Source organism: Convolutriloba macropyga, chromosome 2 (assembly GCF_964194025.1).
Source record: "Convolutriloba macropyga chromosome 2, txConMacr16.3, whole genome shotgun sequence".
Classification (NCBI taxonomy): Eukaryota; Metazoa; Xenacoelomorpha; order Acoela; family Convolutidae; genus Convolutriloba; species Convolutriloba macropyga.
The window spans coordinates 54,411,397-54,434,448 of record NC_134469.1 but is presented as its reverse complement, the minus strand read 5'-3'; the positions used below and the strand labels follow the sequence as shown (position 1 = coordinate 54,434,448).

Here is a 23,052-nt window from a genome sequence, read left to right as displayed (position 1 = left end):
AATATAAATCTTAGCTAATTAGGCTATTTGAAACAATTATTTGGCAAAATGAGCTGTTGAGGTCGAATATAATTAACATTCATGTTTTGTTCGAATTATGAATACAAGCTGATGTTAGTAAGCAATAGCATGCATAAATTGATCTGCCCTTAATGCCTTTTGGAGAAATACCGCAGGAAACTATCAAGTTTTCTATGCAGAGTTATATGTTTTTATTCAATCCTTTTTAGACATGAAAGTGGTGTACATCGCTCCATTGAAAGCACTGGTACGCGAACGTGTAAAAGATTGGAAAGTGAGAATGGAACAGAAACTTGGCAAACTGGTGGTGGAATTGACTGGTGACGTAGTTCCCGATTCCCAGGCAATTTCGGCTGCTGATATTATCGTGACCACTCCTGAGAAATGGGACGGAGTGAGTCGGTCTTGGCAAACAAGACACTTCGTCAGATCTGTCGCATTGATTGTCATCGATGAAATCCATCTCCTTGGTGATGATCGAGGACCTGTTTTGGAAGTAATCGTGTCTCGAACGAACTTTATATCATCAAATACTGATCGGAAAGTGAGGGTGATCGGGCTATCAACCGCTCTGGCGAATGCCAGAGATCTGGCGGATTGGCTTGGTATTAAAACGCAAGGACTGTTTAACTTCAAACCTGCTGTTCGTCCGGTTCCGTTGCAGATACATATCAGTGGTTTTGCCGGTAGACATTACTGTCCTAGAATGGCATCGATGAACAAGCCAGCATATCAGCAGATTAGAACTCATTCTCCCAACAAACCTGTTCTGATTTTTGTGTCGTCAAGGAGACAAACTAGGTTGACAGCATTGGACTTGGTGGCGTTTCTGGTGGCTGAGAATGCAAAGCAATGGTTGCATTGTTCTCAAGAAGAGTTGGAAACCTATCTTTGTAGAGTTAAAGAGGCTAACTTGAAATTGCTGTTAGCATTTGGCATTGGAATTCATCACGCGGGCCTGACGGAAAGTGATCGTAACATTGTGGAAGAAATGTTTGTGTCCCAAAAAATACAGGTAAGGGTTATCGACATAAAAAGATAAGTTGTTCGATGTTCCTTCCAGTATTGAGCCGTAAACTTAATTCCATGCAATGGAAACCGACGGAAGTGTTTAGTTTTTGCTCTCGTAAAATCCTCAATAGCTGGCCAAATTGACAACAAACGAAAGCAGTGTCATTCAGCTGAGGTCAAAGCGTCAAATACGGATTATTTCGAGCTTACAGTATTATATTGCATGTATGTTGGGTCTGATTTTGGTGCTTCCGACGTTGCCATTTTTCTTTATTCTGAGTGGGCTTTTAAAGCACTTCGTTTGATGTCTCAATTGTATCCTTAACAAGGTCGCGATTTGCGCCAGCATTTTTCAAGTGGGTTTTGGGTGGTTAAAGATGTGTGGTTAAAGGTGCTAATAGCGACTGCTACTCTTGCGTGGGGCGTGAATTTCCCTGCACACCTTGTGATCGTGAAAGGGACCGAGTACTACGATGGAAAGAGCAAGAAGTACCAGTTGATGCCCATTACAGATGTTCTTCAGATGATAGGCAGGGCTGGTCGACCACAGTTCGACACCACTGGAAAAGCTGTCGTTTTCGTTCATGACGTTCACGTAAGTGCAATTGGTGCTTGAAAGTGTACTTGGCATTAATTGTCACAGTAGGTGGATTGTCACAGTAAGTGAAATAATGTAACTCTGATTGTATCGCCAGGAGGCGTAAATCAGGTAATATAGATCAATACAGGGCTTGCACCTGAGAGACGAAGTGCGATGGTTGTCTGTGTTTGCTAACAGTAGGGTTTTGTTTGGACGAAAAATTCTCTCATTGTGTTGGCTCAAAACATACTTGAGAAAATTGCTTGGCGGCAATTATTTTTCAACTTTGGAGCATGAATGACGAAATGGTTCATGCAGAACTTAATGCATATCACTAGTACCGCCTATGGTTAGTACTCATAAAAATTATCTGCAATTGGAGACTTAACGTTTTTTTAATGCCTGCTGAATGGTCATTTGATGAAGCAGTAATCGCCATGCTCATTTCGATCCTTGAATTTTATTGATCTGCAGATACTTACGTGTTAAGTATAGGTGATGTTTAAGTATACTGATGCTTAAGTTTAGGTAGCGTGATTCTGCTTGAAGTCGCGGACAACTTCTGGCGTGTATCATGAACCGCGTAGTGGTTCGAGACGTTAAGACAGGATTTTGCATAATCACTTAACCTTTCTTAAAACGCGCAACTTGCAAGTTCGAAAATGCCACAAGTTCTACGCCATGAAAATCTAATGGCTATGTATATGAGGAACTTCGGGTAGAATTTTGGAAATTTAAAACTTTTAACTGTTTATAGTAACTGTTTTAACTGTTTATAGTAAGAGAAACTCCATTGAATATTGCGATATTTTTGAAAACTCCAACCTGTTAGTTAATTACTCGGTGGTTGAATAGACATGTTTCGTTACTTGATAATGGTTTCAGAAAAACTTCTACAAGAAATTCCTGTACGAACCTTTCCCAGTTGAGTCATCTCTTCTGTCAGTGCTGTCAGAACATTTGAACGCTGAAATAATTGCGGGAACTATTACCTCAAAACAAGACGCTATCGAATACATCACCTGGACTTACTTCTTCCGACGTCTGCTGATGAACCCTGGATTCTATGGCATGGAGGGAACAGAGCAGGACCAAGTCAACGTTTTCCTCTCCAGTTTAATCGAAAAGTCTCTGCAACAATTAACATTGAGCAACTGTGTTCAAATAGCTGAAGATGAAATGGAACTTGAACCTCAAGTTTTGGGCAAAATTGCTTCATATTATTACGTCAGTCATTTAACTGTTCGAATGTTTAGTCAGAAAGCAGAACCCAATGCGACATTGGCGGATATAATGAAACTTTTGACGGATGCTACAGAGTATAATGAGTTACCGGTGAGACATAACGAAGATGCTTTGAATGCGGATCTGGCGAAATTAGTTCCAATGGAGGTCAATCAGTACACTTACGATGATCCTCACACGAAGGCCTTGTTACTGTTGCAAGCGCACTTTACACGCTGTTCCTTGCCCTGCTCAGATTACTTGACTGATACGAAATCGGTGCTTGATCAGTCTATTCGTATCTTGCAGGCACTGCTAGACTGCGTGGCTGATTTGGGATGGCTGTCTTTCTCCCTCAAAATAACACAGATAATCCAAATGATTGTCCAAGGTAATCTTCACATTGCTGACGGCGTCCACGCATAGCTTTAGAATAGCACGTGACATTTTCAAATGGGAATTTGAGCGCTTCACAATAACAGAATGTTGAACGATTGATGTAGCTTTTAATATTGAGTTTTTGTTGATTCATGTGTGGAAACTTCAGTTTTATATTAACCCTTTTGTCGGGTTGACCGTGTTATATTTTTAATAGCCTCCTTCCGGCTATTATTTAGGCTCTCTCCTTTTTACAATTCAAAGAGTTTGAATTGTATTGGGGCGCTGTCTTTTTTATAAGATCTGTTCACACACATACACACATTTTCATGATTTTTGAAGACAAATTGAAGTGATGCTTTTGGTCACGCCGAATCAAGAAGTAGAGCAAAAAAGCGAGTGGTTTTGTGGCGTAATTTTTTCCGCTTATTTCAATGTTGTAGTTAATTGCTCTCAAACGAAGTTTGTAGCAATTATTAATTGCTCTCAAACAAAGTTTCTAGCAATTACATTAGTCATGTCGGTCTTTTTATGCGATTTTTCGCTTGACCGATTTTTTGTCTGACGCTTTTGACTTTTCGTCCTCAAAAACGGGATAAACAGGTAGCGCCCAGAGGGCATTAAGTGCTCTTAGAGCATTTCAGCTCTGTTTCAGCTCAAACTGTTTTGGAGACTTATACTAATGGTGTGAAGGGCGGTTCTTAGAGTTTGAAAACACCCCCACTGTTGACCCCCCTCCCCCTATTGCCCCACTCCCCCCACCGCGCTGTCGCCCCCACCCCACTGTTGCCCACCCCTTCCTCGTCATCAGCCTCCCGGTGCAACCCTCACCGTGGCTACTGACGAACAACGGATCGCTAAAGACGCAATTTTATACTAACTTTCACATTTTTAACCTCTTTGAAAATTTTGGTCGGTTTTTGAGTTCTTTTGTTCATACCTAGGTGTCAAGGAACCTCCTCTAGGGTTTTATAATAGTTTACTGCATAGTTTCTAGTGGTAGTTGAATGGTTTCAACATTTAAACATCTCGAGTTTTAGCAGATTTATTGCAGATTTTTTCAATCTTGCATTTTTTTTCACATGTTCATTATTCACGTCTTTCCAGACGCAGGGGCCAGAAATTATCCTTAAGGGTTTGATAATAAGTTACTGAAAAAGTTCTATTTGCAATGGAATAGCTTTCAATTTTTTTAATATGACCAATTTTAACAAATTTTTCAATTTTTCTGAAAATTTTTGTCGCTCTTTAGGTTTCGGCAGCCTCAAGAGCCGAGGAATTTTATCTAGGGTTTGACAATTGGTTTCTGTATAATTGCTTAATTCAATAGAATGTTTTCAAGATTTTAACACCACTAATTTTTGCATTTTTTTTACAGAACTTTTTATTGTCATACATTTATTGTGGAATTTTTTACATTTATTGTCATAATTCAGGTTCTTCCGCATAAAACTCCGTTAGGCTTTGAAAATAAAGTAATGGAAAATGTTTTTGGCCTTGGATTAGTTTTCAACTTTTATCACAAATTTTGGCTGTTTTTTATGCAACTTGCAATTTTTTTTTCAAGTTTTGAAATTTTTGTCATTTTCTAAGTTTCTCCGGCCTCAAGAGCAACATAACCTCTTCTAGGGGTTTTTATAGGCTTTTGCATAGTTTCTAGATGTAATGGAGTGTTTTCAAGGGTTTTCAAGGTTTTAATATCAGCAATTTTTTAAGAAAAGGCTAATTCGAGAATAGTTTTTCGAGAATTTTTTATCTTTTTTTCAGGCGCCAGGGTCCTGGGGACCTCCTCCAAGGTTTGATGATAAGCTGTCAAATAGTTTCTAGAGTTAATGGAATGGTTATCAATATCTTATTGACTACAGCTTTAGCAATTTTTTTGATAAAGTTTAATTTCAAGTTTTCGGAAAATTATTATCATGTTCCAAGTTTATGGATCTTTATGAGCCAGTGAAAGTATTTAAAGCTTGATATAGTGATTTTGGATAGTCTCTTGAGACAATGAAATGGTTTTGAAGATTTTAATATCTTGAAATTTAGCAAGAATTTGGTATTGTTGTCAAAATTTTTGAATATTTTGTCCTTTTCTGAGTTTAACGATAATTACTGGACAACGAAGCTTTTCAAGTCTTGCAGATGGGTTACTTGACGTAACTTCAGAGCAAAAAATGGTTTTGAACATTTTCACTGCGAAATCTGGAAGCTTTTCTTCTAAATTTTGCAATATTTTGCAATTTTTTAAAATATCAGTTTTCCATTTGATTTATTTACTAACAAGGCTAGAAAACGAAATGTTGCAGAGTCGAATCAAACTGAAGCTAGCCTCACTAAACCGTGGCTAACTACTGACCAACTCATCGTTCGGCGGTCGTTTGAGAACAAGTCGCCTGACGTTAGTCGGTTATGCTTGTTGTTGTTGTTGTAGCTGTCGCACAGAGTTGCAATTCGCAGGTGATATTGGCGGGTTATTGCCGTTTTTAACTGTTACCCTAGTTGCATTTGTACCCTAATAGGAATAGGTATTTTAGTAGTAGTGTGTGACTGCCTATCCACAACTTGCTTGTGGTTTGGCGACCTTTCTGCATCTAGCCATTGTGAATGACATGCGGTCCCCGGGTTAGGGGGACCAGGAGGGGCATCATGAACATCAGGGGAAAGGGGCCAGGAAGGCGGACATTCTTTGCAGTGTGGTCGTGTAGAACTGATGGAATTTAGTCCAGCTATTTGGATACCTCTACTGGTCTTTCCCACAGGTCAATCACTTTCAAGTCCGTGGTCTTACTGCAGTTGAAAATGTGGTTTACGTCATGTTGTGCTACATCACATTTGGGACAACGGTTATCAGCATTGTCACAGATCCTACTCAAGTAAGAGTTTAGGAGGCGACAGTATCCGGATTTCATTTGTGCTAGTCAGATACGTGCAATTCGCCGCAGCGTCTGTTCTTCTGCTATCTTTGGTGGAGGTGTACCTAGTTGCTTTCTGTATTTGTTCAACTGAGTATGGACCGTGTGTCGGTGGATACTTTTCAGCGCAATTTTGTTTTCGTTTCAATTTAATTGCTCTTTATTGTCTGTGTTTCTTCACGCGTTCCCTATAAGTACTATAAGTATCATTTAGTGTCGCTCTCAGGGGACGAAAACTGGTTGAAGAGGTTTTATGATCAGCACGATGGCTCTGATAACTGCATGTTAGGAACTGCTCTGCTGACATCTCAGTGTGAGCTTTAACAGGAAGCATTTCACCCTCATTTTGTAAGTCGTTGATGTCAGACATTTTTACACTGCCGGTAGTTGTGCAAAGAGCAATGTTTTGTTGCTTTTGCGGGTGGTTCTAGTTTCTAATGCTGATTGTGGAAGCGCAAATGGGAGCACCGTAGTTCAGGACGCTCCGACCAATAGCTTTGTAAGTCACTGAGAGTGTCTCTTTTATGCAGCCCCAGTCGCTACCAGCAATCTTTTTGAGCATGGTATTGCGCTTTTATAAACTCTCCTTGGTGCTTCTTACATGTTCTCCAAAATTAAGCATACTCTCGAAGGTAACACCCAGTACTTTGACTTTGGACCTTACTGGTATTGGTGAATTCTTAATAGTGAGGTGTGGGTCAAACGTGGCCTCCTTGCTCCAGTTTGTGAACACAGTTGTACTTAATTTTTCAGCAGATAAATTTTCTGCAGAAAAGTTTTCTTGATTCTAGCCGGTCGTGGAAAATATTTAGGTTTGGAATTACATGTCACGTAATTTTTCAACCTGTGGGTGTGATGTAGTTAAAGTTATATCATCAGCGAAAGACGTGATGTTTATATCTTTCGGGGGTATAAGTAGCTTGATTGGCGATAATACACCACCTTTTGGGGACCCCTGTTTGACTTTTCTCCACTTTGACTGTTTATCATATTCTACGTAAGAAAACCTGCCCTGTACGTATGAACCGACCCATCGTCAAGTGCTATTTGTTAGTGGTGCCTCGAGTATGTCTTAATAGTAGGTTGTGATCAGCCTGTCGAAAGCGCCGGTGACGTCTACGGCTACTAATAGAGTACTGTTGCAGGGGTTTTTTGATGAAGGCCTTTTTGTATATTGTTGGTGAAAATGTTGAGAGCCGTTGTTGTGATCAGGTTTAAAGCCATGCTTATGTTCTTTTAGTGGATATTCTGTAAAGTCACTCATTAGGAGTTTTTCTGTTAGTTTTGCAATGGGGAGAGGAGTGCAATTGGTCTGAAGCTTTTAGAATCGTCTATAGGTTTTCCCGACTTGTGTAGGGGTATAACCCGGCCAACTTTTCAGATGTTCGGGATTTTTGCGCTCTTTACAGAGAAGTATATGGTGGCAGCCAGATATCTAAATGCTATGGGACCAGGATGTTGTAAGTGGTTTGGCGCTATTCTATCCGGCCCAGAGGACACACTTATCTTTGTGTCTCATAGATTCTTTCACTGTGTTACACTTAAACATTCTGCCCTCTATTTGTTTTTTCCTTTTTGTTGTTAGTGTATTTTTTTCTGTTCATTTTTATTGGTGAGGGGTGTATTGTTGGTTAAACTTGGCGTATTTCCTTGGATAATGGTGAGGTGTAGTTTTCCTATCGTCAATGTTTACAGGTGTTTTAGCGTTACTTGATAAAAGTCCTTTTAGTGTGCTCCAGAGATTAGAGCAGTTGCCTCTGTGAGTGAGTTTTTGTACAAACTCGATCTAATTTTTGCACTTTTGATTTTGAACAAGTTTTATTTCATGGTTTAGTTGTGTTATTTTGGGGTCCCCTGGATGTTTTCTTTGAATTTCATCTCGTTTCAGAAAGCTTTACTGCTTCGCTGGGAGAATTGGCATCCTTTTTTAAATCTTACTTGTACGATATGCCCTCCAGCTGCTGCATTTTTGGCTTTCCTTAAGGTCTTTTCCGCGTGGTAGACATTTGTTGGCCTTTGTTGTTTCTTTAGTTTTAGATCATTTTCGTCTTTAAAACTTGCCCAGTCAGCTGTGCGGATGTTGATGAAAGGTCTTTGTAATGTGTGTGATGAGGTCACAGGTGATGGATAGAACTATTGGTAATTGATCTGAGCCTGAAGCGTACTCCGTGCGCCAGTCGATGTTCATTGCTAAGCTTGAGCTGGCGAGACTGATTTCCGAGGGTTTTTACAAGAATCAGTTAGTCTTGTGCTGGCTTTTTCGTTGAGTACTACACGATTAGAGAGGTCTATTTAACGTGCAATATTGTTTCCTCTTGTGTCTTCCGGTAATTGTGAGTGCCATAGAGGGCTATGAGCTTTGAAATAATCGAAAATGTAGTCTTCTAACTCCAGTAGTTTATTGATTGATGTCTTGTATCCTGCATCACATCTACACAAAGGTGGTATGTAGGTGTTCACTAGTTTGATAGTACCAACTGCGATGAGTTCTATGGCTTGGACTTCTAGGTTTTTGTCAGAAGTCTTGAGTTTAAGTGCTTGAAACAGAATTGTGTCCTTAATGATATAAGGTACCCCTCCACCTTTGCCTCTTTCTGTCGGCCTATTTTCTTGGATTATGCAGTAGTCAGGTGGGCTTTTGAGGGTGGATTTTTCGTTGAGCTTGGTCTCCTGGATAGCAGCTATTTGGATTTTTTCTGCATCCAGTCTATGACGTTGTGATGTTGTCTAGTTTTTGTTTGAGACCGTTACAATTCAGTTGAAGAATCTTGAGTTGTGCGTTGTCGTGAGTGGGGAAACTTTGCCTTGTATTTGTTTATCTTGTCGTGCACCAAAAGCAGCGTTCACGGTCGAACTTGTTGTTGCAATATTCTATGGACTGTAAGTTAGTGCAATTCAGGTGTACACATCCTCCGAGGCTGCACCGGAAGCCTTTTTGATTCCAGTTGCTAGTTGCGTTGGGCCGGGCGTGCTTCAATGCCGCCGAGGATGAGGAAAAGAAGCAGGGCAAATATGTGTTTCCGAGTCAAATGCATACTAGGGACCAGAGAGACTGGGCTTGCCTGATACTGCCGCAAAAACTCGTTTCGCGGTCTGTGTACAGTGTGTGGATCCTGGGAGCGGTTGCCCGCTTGTAGTTCTGGTGCGTAGAGGCGTCCTTACTTGGGAACCGCTAATTCCAATGTAGAGTGAGAAAACGGTGCTTGAACAAAAATTCCTTTTCTCGCTAGTGGTCTTCTGATCACGTTTTTTCTAAATGCTTTTCTCAAGCCATTGACAGCCCTTTCTCGGTCTAGCTTTTTTGCTTAGTCATTGAAAATTTCAGGATTTATCATGACTGGTCCTGCTATGCTTTTTCAAATTTGCTTCATCTTTTGATCACAATTTTTTTTACAGAAGTCTCGATTCTCCCTTTTTTCATTAGACGTACTTCACTCACTGTTTCAACTGAATGGATTTTAAGTTCTTTCACTAATTGAATTACTCAATGTAGTGAATATGTTCAGTGTCAGAAGAGCAAAATCAGAGATGGGATGAAACGATGAAGCCCGGTCATTGAGTCATAATGGGTTAGATAAGTTGATTGGAGCCATTGCTAGCTGACATTAGTATTAAGATTAAAAGCTTTCAGTTTAGACGCTTAATTAAGTATAATTTTCGAATCAAACTGAAACTGCGCAACAAAATAAGACTTTTTGACACAGAAAAAAAATTAGTCAGTTTATAACTTTTAATAGCCGCACAGCGATAGCTGGGGCTATTATTGGCCTTCGCTTGTGTTTTTTTATCTCGTCGTCGCCATTTTTTGTAACGACCATATGACGTCACAACCACTTAAAATCTGCTTTTTCATTCGTTCATGCAATTTCAACTGAAGTGCGTGCGTGACGTCATTTTCCGCTCTTAGTGGAGCGAGTTTTTTTTACAATTCAATGAATTTGAATTGTTTTGGGGCGCTGTCATTTTTTTAAAATCTGTTCTCGCATTTTCATGATTTTTGAAGTCAAATTGGAGTTGTGATTTTGGTCACGTCGAAACAGCAAGTAGAGCGAAGAAGCGAGTGATTTTGCGGCTTGAACTTTTTTCACTCTAATTTTAAAGTAGAGTGAGAAATCGGTGTTTGAACAAAAATTCGCTTTCTCGCTAGTGGTTTTTTGTTCACGTGGCAATTTCACTTTAATTTTTACTTTTTTCGATTTTTTGGATTGGATTTTTTTAAATGGTTTTCCCAATCCATTCATAGTTCATTCTACTCCTAGTTTTTTATTTCAACCAAATTATTCTTTTTCGCTAGTGGTTATTTGTCCATATGCGGTATTTTGACATTGATTTTCTGTTTTTTTTATTTTTTGATCTGATTTTTTTTAGAAATCAGATTACTAATTTTACCAATTCACTAATAGTCCGTTCTAGGTCTAGGTTTTTGTTTAGTCAATGAAAATTCTTTGAATTGTACGTCAGGACTTGTCCTGCTATGTTTTGTTCATTCGCGTGATTAAATTTTTAGTCACACTTGACTTACCTCATTCTCAAAAAAGACTTCCTCACTTTGAAATTGACTTTTATTTACTTCAATTAAAAGAGATAAGGTCAAATGGGTGTGTTTGCCATAAGGTCAATTTGCCGGCTATGTTAAAAAATGGTTAATGTAATTTTGAGGTCTAGTTTTGTTTAGACTCCAAAAGTTCTTTCAAAATCATCACTCAGTACTTACCCTGTTTTTGTTTCACTTTTTGTTTTACATTTCTCTTCACAACACATAAATTTGTGCATCTTTTCATGTCGTTCTTTAACTGCGTTCATGTGTGTGATGTGATGTCATTTGTTTGAATCAATAGAATGGAGTGCTAAGTTGAATTGGGTAATTAGTTTTCATCATAGTTGACTTACCTTGCCCTCTAAATAACTTTTAGTGGCGCTGCTAAAGTTTTTCTAGTATTTCAATTGCATATTTTTTTAGCATTTCATCAGGGTTCAAAAGCGCAAATTGGCAATTTGTTAGGTAATACTACTGACCGCTGAGCAACTGAATTGTATGCGTGACAGCATTACTTGAGCTTCTCAGTTCGAGAATTTAGTTTACTTGCATGATCACTTTTCGGTCGTTTGTAACTCACGTTTAAAAATTTTAAATTATTTTACAGTTTCATTGTAGCCATGATAACGTTGTTTGAAGATCTTTAGTGAAACTACAGGACCTTGTTTCAGGTCTGTGGCTGACACAGTCAGCCTTCCTTCAATTACCTCACATGGACAACTTTTTGATCGGCTACCTTGCCAAAGAATACAGAAGACTCATCTCTCAACGGACCGTTAAATATAATTTTGCCAGATCTTTGCCTGAACTGATGCTCCACTGTCGAGAAAATTATCGGTCTCTTAAAGAATTACTTCAGCCACAAATGAAAGAGTACGAAATGGACGAGTTTTTCAAAGCTTTACAAATGTTGCCAATTGTTGATGTCAAACTGGCGTTATCTGGTTTTTGGTCTGATGATCCATCAAGTCGTAAACAAAAACCAATAATTGTCATGGATCCAGCACGGTCGAAGCTGAAGGACTCAAGTATCTGGATTGATGTACATGCCGACCAGGAGTATCTAATTGAAATTGATCTTAAGAAATTGAACAGGTGTCCCAGGAATGCGTATTCTCCTAAGTTTCCCAAACCAAAACCAGCTGGCTGGTTCTTCATTCTGGGAGACACTGAAAACAAAGAATTGCTAGCTTTGAAACGTTTAACTAGTTTGCGTCCTCAACAGTCAATTTCGCTGTCATTTTTCACTCCTGAGGAAACTGGAAAGTGTATTTACACATTGTACTTAATGAGTGACTCTTACCTTGGGCTAGACCAGCAGTACAGCTTACACTTGAATGTGATCGAAGCGTGTATGCAGACTCAATTGGAAACGGAGTTGACCGAATTAGAGGAAGACGATGATGAAGGTGGTGATTCAAACGATGCAATCATTTAATCGAATTGAATATGATTTCTGAATTTGGGTGTTAAATGTAATGGTTGGGAGTCGCTTTAATTGTTGAAGTGTTATGAGAATTCATTGTTTGCAATTTGGGCATTGGGCTTCTTCGTCAATCATGCCCAAGTGCCCGAAAACGGCTCTTCCTCGTTTTAAAATGAGTTCTATAAAAGTTTATTAATTGAAATCAATCCTAATTCTCTTTATAACAAAGAAAATTAGAACATGCTCTTAAAAATTCTGTTTTTTGTCGCTATTCGACTTCTGCTGGCTTAGCATTGTTAAGTTTCCTAGTATGGTCTCTTATCTTTTTGCTGCATTAAATAATTCATTGCCTTTCGTGTTCTTTTCAGATCAGTATTTGGTAGTAGTAACATTAAGGATATAAATGGGTACCACGAAGCAGACGGCCCGAAAGAGCCAGCGTGGGGAAGTGCCCACTGCTGGAATGGGACGACTCATGACTAAGAGACACATGATTGGGAGGAAGTCGCTCCCCACAAAGCAGCCCCGCTACTCTGCAGCGCAGCTCAAAGTAATAGTTTGCCCTTTTGATTAAGCAATTTCTTCAAATTTTTCCTTAAATAGTTTTTATTTTTGCCCTCATTAATGAGCATGAAATGTTTTCTAAGCACTGGAATGCATATTGAATATTGGTGCATATTGAATATTGATTGGGCTTATTAATTTCTCTGGAACCAAATTTGTAGCAATTGTTTCATTGCTCTATGGAACCAAAGTTTGTAGCAATTATAGTCTTCTGGTTTTTTATTGCGATTTTTCCCTTGACCGATGTTTCGTTTGACCCTTTTCCGAACTTTTGTCCCTCTCAAGAACGGGATGAAAAGGCAACGCCCGGAGGGCATTATGTTCTCTTCGAGCCTTACGGCTCAATAGTCTATAAGTATGTGATTCAGCACAACTGTTTACGAGACATAAATCCATGGTGTGAAAGGTGGATTTTGGAGTTCGACCTACGCTCCCCCGACTTCACCCACTCTCCGCTCCCTAAGTCGCATTACACACTTAACCCCGTACGCTCAACCCCCCCCCCCCCCCACCTCTCCATACTCACCCCATTCCCTCTTCAGTAAAGATAACGCTAGCCCCCTTTATGCTTAATAGCCCACATCATCTTCTCAGCGGGCCTATTTTTTTACTTCGAATAACAATTTGATTTGCCTCACTTTAGTTCACAGCCTCTCTCATTCTGCCCAAAGTGCTTTTAAACAGAGCAATCTAACAGAAAATTTAAAAAGAAATTTGCCAGCTTCTTAAAACCGCATATTTAGCTTGTCATCATTTAGCTTCTGTGTAACATTTGCATGTATAGATGATAGACAGCCTCAGATTCAATACCCAAAAACGAAATCAAAATAGAAACCAGATAAACCCATAAAGCCCAAAATTAGATGCCGCTACTTGAACTTTGTTTTACAGCTCTTAGTTACCACCTCTAATGCTTTTTGGTATTGATGCTAACCCCCTGTCTATCTTCTCATTTGCAAACAGGAGTATGTTTAAAAAAATGAATATTAAAAAGTTTTCATTTTAAATTTTTTTTCACAACACTCATTTTTTCCACTTTTTCTGTTTTTTCAATCCCAATCGAGGCTACGGAAATCAATAGCGGCTATTTTCTGGCAAAATCTCGGGTGTGTGTAATAAATATCTTTAAAGATAGGTTTCATATGTGATAATAAAGGGAATAATTAATCAATTTAATTGTTTCAGTTCCACGCTATTGCTTAATACGCAATGACATCAAAATAGTTGGCAATTCAAAAATATTTCAAATTTCGTTTTTTTTTCTGTTCTATCAATCCCAATCGGGGTTTTGGAAATCAATGGCAGCTATCCTCCGGCAATCTGTCGGGTATTTGTCCAGTTGGTCTTTCTAATCGCTCTCCAACTAGGTTTGTAGTAACCATTTGGGTGCTGATGGCCTTTTGATGCGATTTTCTGCTTTGTCCATGTCCCTATTTGCCGTTCCTTCGATCCCAATTGGTATTCGGGAGTGAATGGTGGCTATTTCTTGACAATCTACTGGGTGTGTTCTAAATTGCTCGCTCTTTCACGTTTTTAAGTAGCTGAATTCAAGAATTTGCAGTCATATGAAAAGCGCGCCAAAGTTGAGAAACAGATAAGCCCCAATGAGATCTATTGAAGCCATTTAGTAAACCTATCACCTCTTTCGTAAGAAGACTACAATGTAATCGAGCCCCCGATTTTCGTTCGAGATAATTTTCTTAGATGTTAGTTATCTTCATCTCTCTTGTTTTCTGGGTTTCGTACGTCATTTTTAGGGTACTCCTCTTTTGGGTATTTTGTTGAAACTGATTGAGTTATGAAAAATGTATGCAGAATTTTTGACGTAAATACGGCGAATTTAACGAAGACACATTACAAGGAAACAGGAAATTCGATTATGCTTGTTCAGTAGAAGAAATGATAGGTTATTTTGGTGCAAATTTTGCAAAGAGTTCTGGTTAACAGAGTATTTCGAGAACGAAAGTTTCAAGTTTGAAAAGAAGTTTTTTATCAACTCAGTTCTAGGACGGTTCTCCGGTGTTCAGCTGGTCTGTTATGCTTTAAACCAGTACATCTAGCTGTATCGGTCCTTCTTGTCATAATTATCTTGTCATTCGGTTTTTTGGATAAACATAAGCAAAACAAAGGGTAAGGCCTTATTTGGAAATAAGAACCAACTATGGTTTTGAAACTAATTAAGTAAGTACTAAATTAAAGCAGCTATTTAAGAAAATTTCTGGATAGTAGTGTAAGTGCACTAAAAATAGAACCAAATCAGAGCAATTTTTGATATTTTGAAAAGGGATCAAGTTTCGTCTTCTCTTTTCTCTAAACGCCAATTTTTATCTTTTCCTTTTTTGTCTCAATGCCAATGACCGGAAAATGGGTCAATAATAGCTACTTTCTGTCAAATATATTATGAAGGCTCTTTTTAAATAGATAGTAAAAAATGAGTTTTATTTTTAAAGGATGATACCTCAATCTCTTAGGTTGGCTTCTTCACGTCTTTTAATTTTTCATGGCCTTTAAATCAAGCTTCAGCTTATATTTATTTTTTTCCGTTGTCAGTTGCTCTCAAGCAAGTTTTTTGGAAATTTTCCCTTCTGTTTTATAAATTTTTTATGGCAAATTTAACTTCCTTCAAGCGAACCGGGATTGGCTGCTTAAGCCCCAGAGCATCAAGTTAATATGAAGTTCTCTTATAGTTCACACAGTATGTAGTCTTCCGGAAAAGGCGAGGAGGTGCGATTTCGTAGTTCATTGAGAATTTCATTTTTGTTACCCCTCGACCTCCCAAAGTTAATTAATTACTACCAACGCCAACCCCTCGCTAGTTGTCTTGGAGCAGTTTAAATTGCGCTCAAGGAGAACATCGTGTACCGCAGGGGCTGTGGCTGTTTTTAATTGCTCTTGAACGCAGTTCATAGCAATTATTGTAAACGTGTGTGTCTTTTTTTTTATGCAAAATTTTCGCTTGACGGTTTTGACTTTTCGAGTGACTTTTACGCCCTTGACTTTTTGCATTTCGCGTGATCTAAAATTCTCTCTCAATCACAATTTCAAGCAGCTGAACTCAATTGGCGGCAATTTAATACTAAAAGTCAAATAAAAAGTGCGCCGAAACTGGTGTCATTTTTTTACTTTAAATCTTAATAGGGGTATATGTTAACCTCTAATATGGTTATTTGAAGCCCACTATAGAACTTCTTAGTCCCATTTAGGCTACCCCTCCCCCCCCCCCCCCGACTGAAGCAGGCTGCAATTGATTAGAGCTCCCACTAGTCGTTCAAGAGCAATTCTTCCGACGTTTAGTCGGTTATGTTTCTATTTGTTTGAATATTGATTTCTTGTAGGTGAAAAATTAAGCACCCAGTTTTCATGGAAATTTTACACTCGCTACACGTATTGTCTTCTAGAATCGGTACCAGACTCCACTCAGTGATGAAACTCAGGTAAGCTATCGTTTTAAGGCAGTAATGGACTGGTTGTGACGAAATTAGATTCAATGAATTCAAAGAATGTTTTCAAAACATTTTAATTGCTCCAAATTTAAAGTTTGCTGCAATTAATAAGGGCCTTTTTATGCACCATTTTGCGCAGAAGTGTCTTTAGGCTCAAACGTAATATAGCTCAAACAATTTTGTAGATATTAGTCAAAAATTTTACGGTGACATAGGCAGTAATGACATGAAAATTCAAATTGAAAAATTTTCATTTGGCTATTTTTTAAACTGCCTCTTTTAGAAAGCGTAGTGGCTGTTTTAATGAAATTGCAATACATCTGATCCAAGTCGATTGTTTCATGTTTTAGCTTAATAAATTGGCCTAAGTCGTTGTATTTCGTTAGGCTAAGAAGAGGAAGAGGCCGAGGAAGAAGGGAGTTGTGGCTCTGCAAGAGATCCGGAGGTACCAGAAGAGCACAGAACTCCTCATACGCAAGGCTCCCTTTCAGCGTCTTGTCAGGGAAATAACAATTGATGTTACCGGCAAAAGTGATCTCCGGTGAGTTGACGTTAAGTGATCTCCCCCTTCAGCGTCTTGTCCGGGAAATATACCGGCGAAAGTGATCTCCTTACCCCTACTAGTATCTAAGTGTGCAATTCACGGAAACTGTTTTGAGGTGACACTTTCAGGGTTTGAAGGGCGGTTTTTAGTCTCAAAAGTTTGAATCCCTCAGTTATCCCTCTTGAAGGCAAATGAGAGTGCTTCAAAATTGGTTTCGTTTTTAATAGCCGCCCTCATTTTCTCAGCTTGCTATTAAAGCGGGCCAAGAAGAGGCGCGCGCTCTTTTTTAAAAAGTCAAATGGCAGTGATTTTGGTCACGCCAAAACTGGAAGTGGAGCGAAAAAGCGAGTGGGGTTGCGTCGTGGAGCTTTTTAACTCGAATTTTAATGTAGTGATAAGACGGTGTCCCAAACATCATCCCCCTCATTAAATTATACACGACCCATTGGTATTGGTTTAAAAATTACGTATGCATTTGAATTGTTACGTATGAGTACGTTTGAATAGGCATTAGAAATAATAGCAGAGCAGAAGTTAGAAATTAATACTGCAAATAATGTAAATTTCGTTTTTTTTTGTTCGAATTTTTTTGCAAATATGGTTGTTGTATTATACCCTTCATGAAGTTATGAAAATAAATAACCTTTTCAGAAGGGAGCCAAACATTAATTTTTGGGGGTGCCTAAATATTGTTTATACAGGACTGGGGGGCCCTAGAGGACATCCGAGATTATATACTTCTGCATTGAACATAACAGAAAACATGAGAATAGGTAGTCAATTATTCCTCGCCTTCGTACGATTCCTATTAATAATCGTACTGACGAATCTCCTTCACGATCTTTGTGAAAATTTAAACTTTTACATGAAAATATGGAAAGTTACCAAAGTTCTGTATCAGATTTTGTCTATGATTTTGTTATGCCAGGTTCCAGACAGGTGCAATCGGGGCACTGCAAGAATCTGCAGAGGCATATCTCGTTGGGCTGTTCGAAGATACCAACCTCTGTTCAATTCACGCTCGCCGAGTGACAATTATGCCTCGGGATATGCAGCTGGCTCGCAGAATCAGAGGAGATTATTATACTATCTGAACTGATAACTTAAAGAGACTGAGTTCAATGCTCATAATTGTGATTTCGTGTTCCTTTTTTGTCCGCATGATTAAATCAGTGTGATAGCGTTTTTGACTATTTATGCAATTGGGCCCGATTCCCCTGACTTTTGTGAACTAAAAAGACCTTCGTGATTTGTGAACTAAAAAGACCGTCGTGATATTAATTACTTGTCTGTAGATTTTATTAATAACTTCTTAACTGTAGTGGTGAGTCTTATATTAATTTATCATAAAATAAAGTTTTTGCTTTGTTCTTTATATTTTGAGCTAATTTTGGTAGCAGCTCTTCACTTTAAGAAGATGAGAGCTGAATGAGGCTATATTAAAGCAAATGAAGCAAAATCACTGTGGCAAAAGTCGCCAAAGTTTTCACGCACTTCAATAGTTTCCTGCCAAAACGTTTCTTGGTCAATTTGTTACAAATATGTGGAAACCCCACGGTGGAGAGACCTAATTCTTCATTCATTAAAAACTTAATTCGAAAGAAAACTCAAGGAAAGCGCAAAAAATAGGGTTCACCATATTGGCTTAGAAAATAAAAGTAAAAACTATTAAATTTGAAAAAAATTTTGTCCCTCGACACAAAATGAAACCAAATTACTGCTGAGCGGTCACAGCAATGTAAAACAAAGCAAGGCAAAGCAAAAATTGATTTACTGGATTTGTGATTTGCTCACTGTTCAAAATTTTTAGTTACAATTTCTGAGGTGAAAATGGCAAAAAAAAACTATTTTTGAGAAATAGGGTGTCAGACATCGCAAAAGGGCGCGAAAAACTACGCATTTTTTTAATTTTCAAAGACATGAAGACTCTTAGCTAACAACTTAAATCACTGAATATGCAATTTATACCTTCATAGGTAGACCTTTAGACATTATTCTACTGTGAAGGTCTAAAGGGTTTCCTATGGAGATATAAATAACCTATTCAATGATAACAGTTGATAGCTAACAGTCCTAACGTCTTTGAAATTTGCTGTTTTGAAAAATCGGACGTAGTTTTTAACTTTGTGTGTTTTTACTTGGCGCTTTGTGTTTTTAGCTTGGAGCTAGTCTCGATAAAGACAGGCCGCATATCTGTTCTAGCAAAATAGAATTTAAATTGTTAAATTTAGTTTTGTGTGATGCAGTTTTGAGGGTGTTTTATTTTAAAAAAATGGACTTTGCTCGTTATCCTTATCTAGAGAGTAGTACTACAAATACATGCAAAGAACAAGCATGTACTAAATTGTTGCGAGAAAATGGCATCTAAGCCATTGAAACCATAACCTTTTCTCCCGAAAAATTAGATAGGTTTAATTGTGCAGTATTTCAAAACCATTAAAGCGATAAGTGACCTGTCGTTAAAATATCCTGACACGAAAACAAGGAAGAACCTGAACATGGTCAAATGTCACACAAATTTTATTTTTGATAAGGAAACGTCAAAGCCTAAAAAATTTTACACTACACAAACCGCAATGAAAATTTAAATCCAGTGAAAAAGAATGCACCCCTCTTTGCTCAGGATCAATCACAAATTGACAGAAATCAGAAATCAAGTGAAAATTTCTTGTTATTGAAATGAAATATTTTAAAAAATGACAGCAACCATAAGTTTCAACTAAAAAAGACTAGATAGATTTGCTTGTAATTGTACATGGCATTGGTGAGAATGTCATGAGATTACGAAATAACAACAAATGCAAGCAGAGCTCAGGTCAAAATTTTGCAAAATTTGTTTTGAGAACACGATGACAAACCCAAAAAGAATAAGCTGTCCACCGACCTTTTAATCTATGTCCATTGGTCCCCATTTGAATTATGATCGCATCTGTTAATAATTGAGTTTAATTTTGAAAATTTACCCTCCTTTAAATTAAAAAAGCGAAATTATTATTTAAAAAAAGCATCACAATACATTTCGAATAATTCGAATAATTTTTGGATTGTAAAATTCCACAATCAAGATGTTCTTGCTATCCCTAACAGTTGTTCCAAGTGTTAGCCAAATGGATAATTGGACAAAATAACTTTTTAAGCTCCAGAAAACTCATCGGGAACGGCTGTAAAACCAGCCCTTTTTGAAGGCTGGGAGTTTGGTGTCAGCTGCTTTCAGTCTTGTTTTTGGGTAAGTTCAAACGAAGTGTGGAGAAGAAGCATATTTGATGCCACTTTCGTTGAGAAAGGGTTGAATTACGAAAAATTTAGCTAAAAAGTAAGATCAAGCAGCTCGGCCACTCTTCCTCTCTGGCGTTAAATTCAATATTTCCATTTTGAACAAGTGTTCGGCAAAATTGACAAAAATTTTAGCAATAACATCGAATTATGAATAAAAAGAACTCAAATCAGTCAAATGTTTGCGAAATCTCGATAATTTAGCAAAATTAAAAAAAAACTGTTTTCAAAATTAACTGCAGAAAAAACCGTTTTAGCTTATAGTTCTTCCCCCAATAAGGTCAAGGGGAACAACTAGTATCATGTAAAGGCATGAAAATTGTTACAGGTAACCTCCAGGTCTCCACAGCGAGTAGCTCGCCTGAGTTCCTAGAAGACATGCATCGTTTTCTTGCTCTCTTTTGTCGTTTCAGAGAAAATGAAATTTAAACTATATTAAAACTATATAAAGATGATAATAATTTTTGTGAATCTAGAATTGAACAGTTTGCAGCTAAATTGCAAGCAGTTACAGCACAAATTGCTGAAAACGACGATTGAATAATAATTTTAACTTTTTTACTGGCAGTTTAGAACACTTAAACAGACAAATTTAGAGTCACACTAAGCCCAAACATAGGATTTCTTCGTTTTGCTTCAAGAAATTATTATTTAGTCCAGAAACTGTCAAATTTTTAGGATAACATTATTGTTTGTTTCTTCTGCATGGATTATTTTTGCGTAAAACAGAATTATGAAGTGCCAAAAGCGTTACAATATAAAACTATGTTATGAATTTTCTGTAAAAGGAAGGCAAAATATATCAAAATTTGAACGAAGAACCTAAAATCTACATCTGTGAAATGGTACATTGAAAACTGATTTATAAGTGCAATTTAATTTTTTTATTAGCAGCCAATAATCAACCAACTAAAACAATGGTTAATTAACTGAGGAGCATATGATTTTGACAAGAAGTTTACAAATATTGAAAGAGTTTATTTGCTCCCATGTATTTTGATTAATTTCATAGTTGATCTTCTGCCACAACTCGCTGTATCCTTGAAAAACAATTTTTGCGGACAAACGTAATTTCTGGCTCAAATTGGTCGATTGAATTGAAATTTCAGTCAGTTAGATCAAACTTATCCTTATTTTTAAGGTTAAAATTTAGAACTGAATTCGGAGCCCTCAATGTCAGCTCCACGTGTTTGTATATTAGTTTATAAACATTATTTCTATAGTAAATTAATACTGGAGAAAATTTTTTTCAAATGGTCACTGTTTTGAAATGGTTGAAACTGACTATGTTTCATATTTGCTAAAAAGCATTTCAAGCCCCAAAATGTTTGCTTGCGAAATAATAAACAAAATGAAAGTGGAAAAGTAGAACATGTTTACTACTTATTCACAAGAGAGTTCCATATTACAATGAATTGCTAGGTTGCACGAGTGGGTAAACATAAAACCCTCAAATTTTACAAATCAAAACAAATCAGAAGTCACCAATCAATCAAAACAAATTAAGGAAATCAAGCTTGTGCTTGAACACTCCGGGCCGCGTGCATGATGGTAAAACTGAATACTCTTGTTGTATTTTACAATTTAAGACTTTCGACAATCAAGTTTATATTATTCTTTTGCTGATCTGTAATTTCAAGATTGTTTCGTAATGTCGAAGCTGTAGAGATGATCTGTTGTCATAATTGAGGGCATTTTTGGCTTTCGGTGTGTGTGTGTGTTGTGTGTGTGTGTGTGTGTGTGTGTGTGTGTGTGTGTGTGTGTATTTGTCAACTTGTTGTACACTCTTCCGGGGCGACACATATACACCGGCTATATGTCGGTGAAAGTTGGTGATCATACGTTTGCATCGACGTTTTAATTTGATGCGTGGAATGACAAGGATATGTGAAAGTAGTTATTAGGTTTCATGGGGGCTGTGAAAGTTGAAGTTTAATCGAAGATTGTTGGCAGCATATACTGTAAACTCTGTTGATGTGAAAGTATATACTCTGTCGATCTGAAGGCTGTTGACAACATTATATGGGTTAGTTTCCGGAGACGTAAGCTTTTGTCGAACTGGCAAATAAGGGCAAAATAACGAAAACTTGATGATGACTGTTGTCGGTGAGGGCAAATAAACACTTTGAGCTGGATTCCGCGTAGTTTTAGGGAAGTTAGGGACTTGGGGAAGTTAAAATTCTCTTTTCGTTTTGTAGTTTCAAAGCGTTGTTATTTCTTCATGTGCTCAATCAAAACAAATTAAGGAAATTAAGCTTGTGCTTGAACAGAACAATTTATTTATAACCCAAAAGTTTATTTGACAAAAATTTACTGAATACTCCAGAGCGAAATCTAACACCTCTCATTTTCATTTTTGATGAAATTTCTTCAAATACTCTCGAATCAAACCTATCACTTTAATCATTTCGATGAAATATGACTGCTCGAAAACCATCAAGTTTTTTTTTGTTCCGATCCCCACTTTAGTGGGGAGGGAGGAACTATATACTCAACTGGGTTTTTTTTGTTCAGTAATTTTTGACCGACCGATATATTCATTGTAGAGAATTGTGAGTAGTACTGTTAAAAAGCCCGTCTAGCGTAGAATACGGAATTTAAAAGAACGTTTCGATTTTCTCGTTTTACAGGGAGTTATCGAGGTTCAAAAGTTTGTGAACATTGGACTGTTTTTTTTTCAAATTTTCAGTAATTTTTAATAAAAAATAATTCAAAGTTAAATCTTTTAACATAACCGTTGGAGATAGAAAAGCGTTGCTGAATTGTTTGATTGAAGTTTTTTTTTGCTAAAACTTTTGATAAAATTTTCAAAGTTCAAACTTTTTAAATCAAAAATGGCACAAAATATGCTTTTTTGGTCCAATTTGTTAAAGTTTGCCAGTCTTGATGACCTAGAAACCTTAACACAGACTCCCTAATTTCAAAAACACGCTATTTGTAATTAGGCGCCGTATGAAAGTCCTCTGGAATTAAAACTTTGCCGGTTTTTGCAGATTTAACTCGATGATTATAAAAAAAGCTTCTTTTTTTTCAATATTTGAAGAATTCCACTCAACAATTGATATAATTCACAAATACTTGGAACACCTGGTCGGTTTGCTGGGCGTGCAACAAAATCAGCGAGAGGTTCGATAATACCATGGAC

The 23,052-nt window shown here is 37.6% G+C and overlaps 2 protein-coding genes across 3 annotated transcripts in view; both read left to right on the top strand.

Annotated features, from left to right (window-relative positions):
• Positions 1 to 12,295, top strand: part of LOC142334501 (activating signal cointegrator 1 complex subunit 3-like) — a 63,648-nt gene extending 51,353 nt beyond the window's left edge. The window contains exons 6-9 of the mRNA XM_075382589.1: positions 231 to 1,036; positions 1,424 to 1,627; positions 2,498 to 3,227; positions 11,329 to 12,295. Of these exons, the coding sequence (XP_075238704.1) occupies positions 231 to 1,036; positions 1,424 to 1,627; positions 2,498 to 3,227; positions 11,329 to 12,095 (2,507 nt within the window). The 3' untranslated portion in view covers positions 12,096 to 12,295. The remainder of the gene's footprint in view (positions 1 to 230; positions 1,037 to 1,423; positions 1,628 to 2,497; positions 3,228 to 11,328) is intronic.
• The window catches only part of LOC142334503 (histone H3.3-like type 2), a 96,844-nt gene extending 78,842 nt beyond the window's left edge, over positions 1 to 18,002 (top strand). Inside the window, exons 2-5 of one of the 2 annotated variants that reach the window (XM_075382591.1) lie at positions 12,450 to 12,633; positions 16,046 to 16,081; positions 16,477 to 16,631; positions 17,563 to 18,002. In XM_075382591.1, coding sequence (XP_075238706.1) covers positions 12,487 to 12,633; positions 16,046 to 16,081; positions 16,477 to 16,631; positions 17,563 to 17,728 — 504 coding nt within the window. In that variant the 5' untranslated portion in view covers positions 12,450 to 12,486 and the 3' untranslated portion in view covers positions 17,729 to 18,002. The remainder of the gene's footprint in view (positions 1 to 12,449; positions 12,634 to 16,045; positions 16,082 to 16,476; positions 16,632 to 17,562) is intronic. The other variant, XM_075382593.1, reaches the window with a different exon arrangement.
• Positions 18,003 to 23,052: the final 5,050 nt, after the last annotated feature.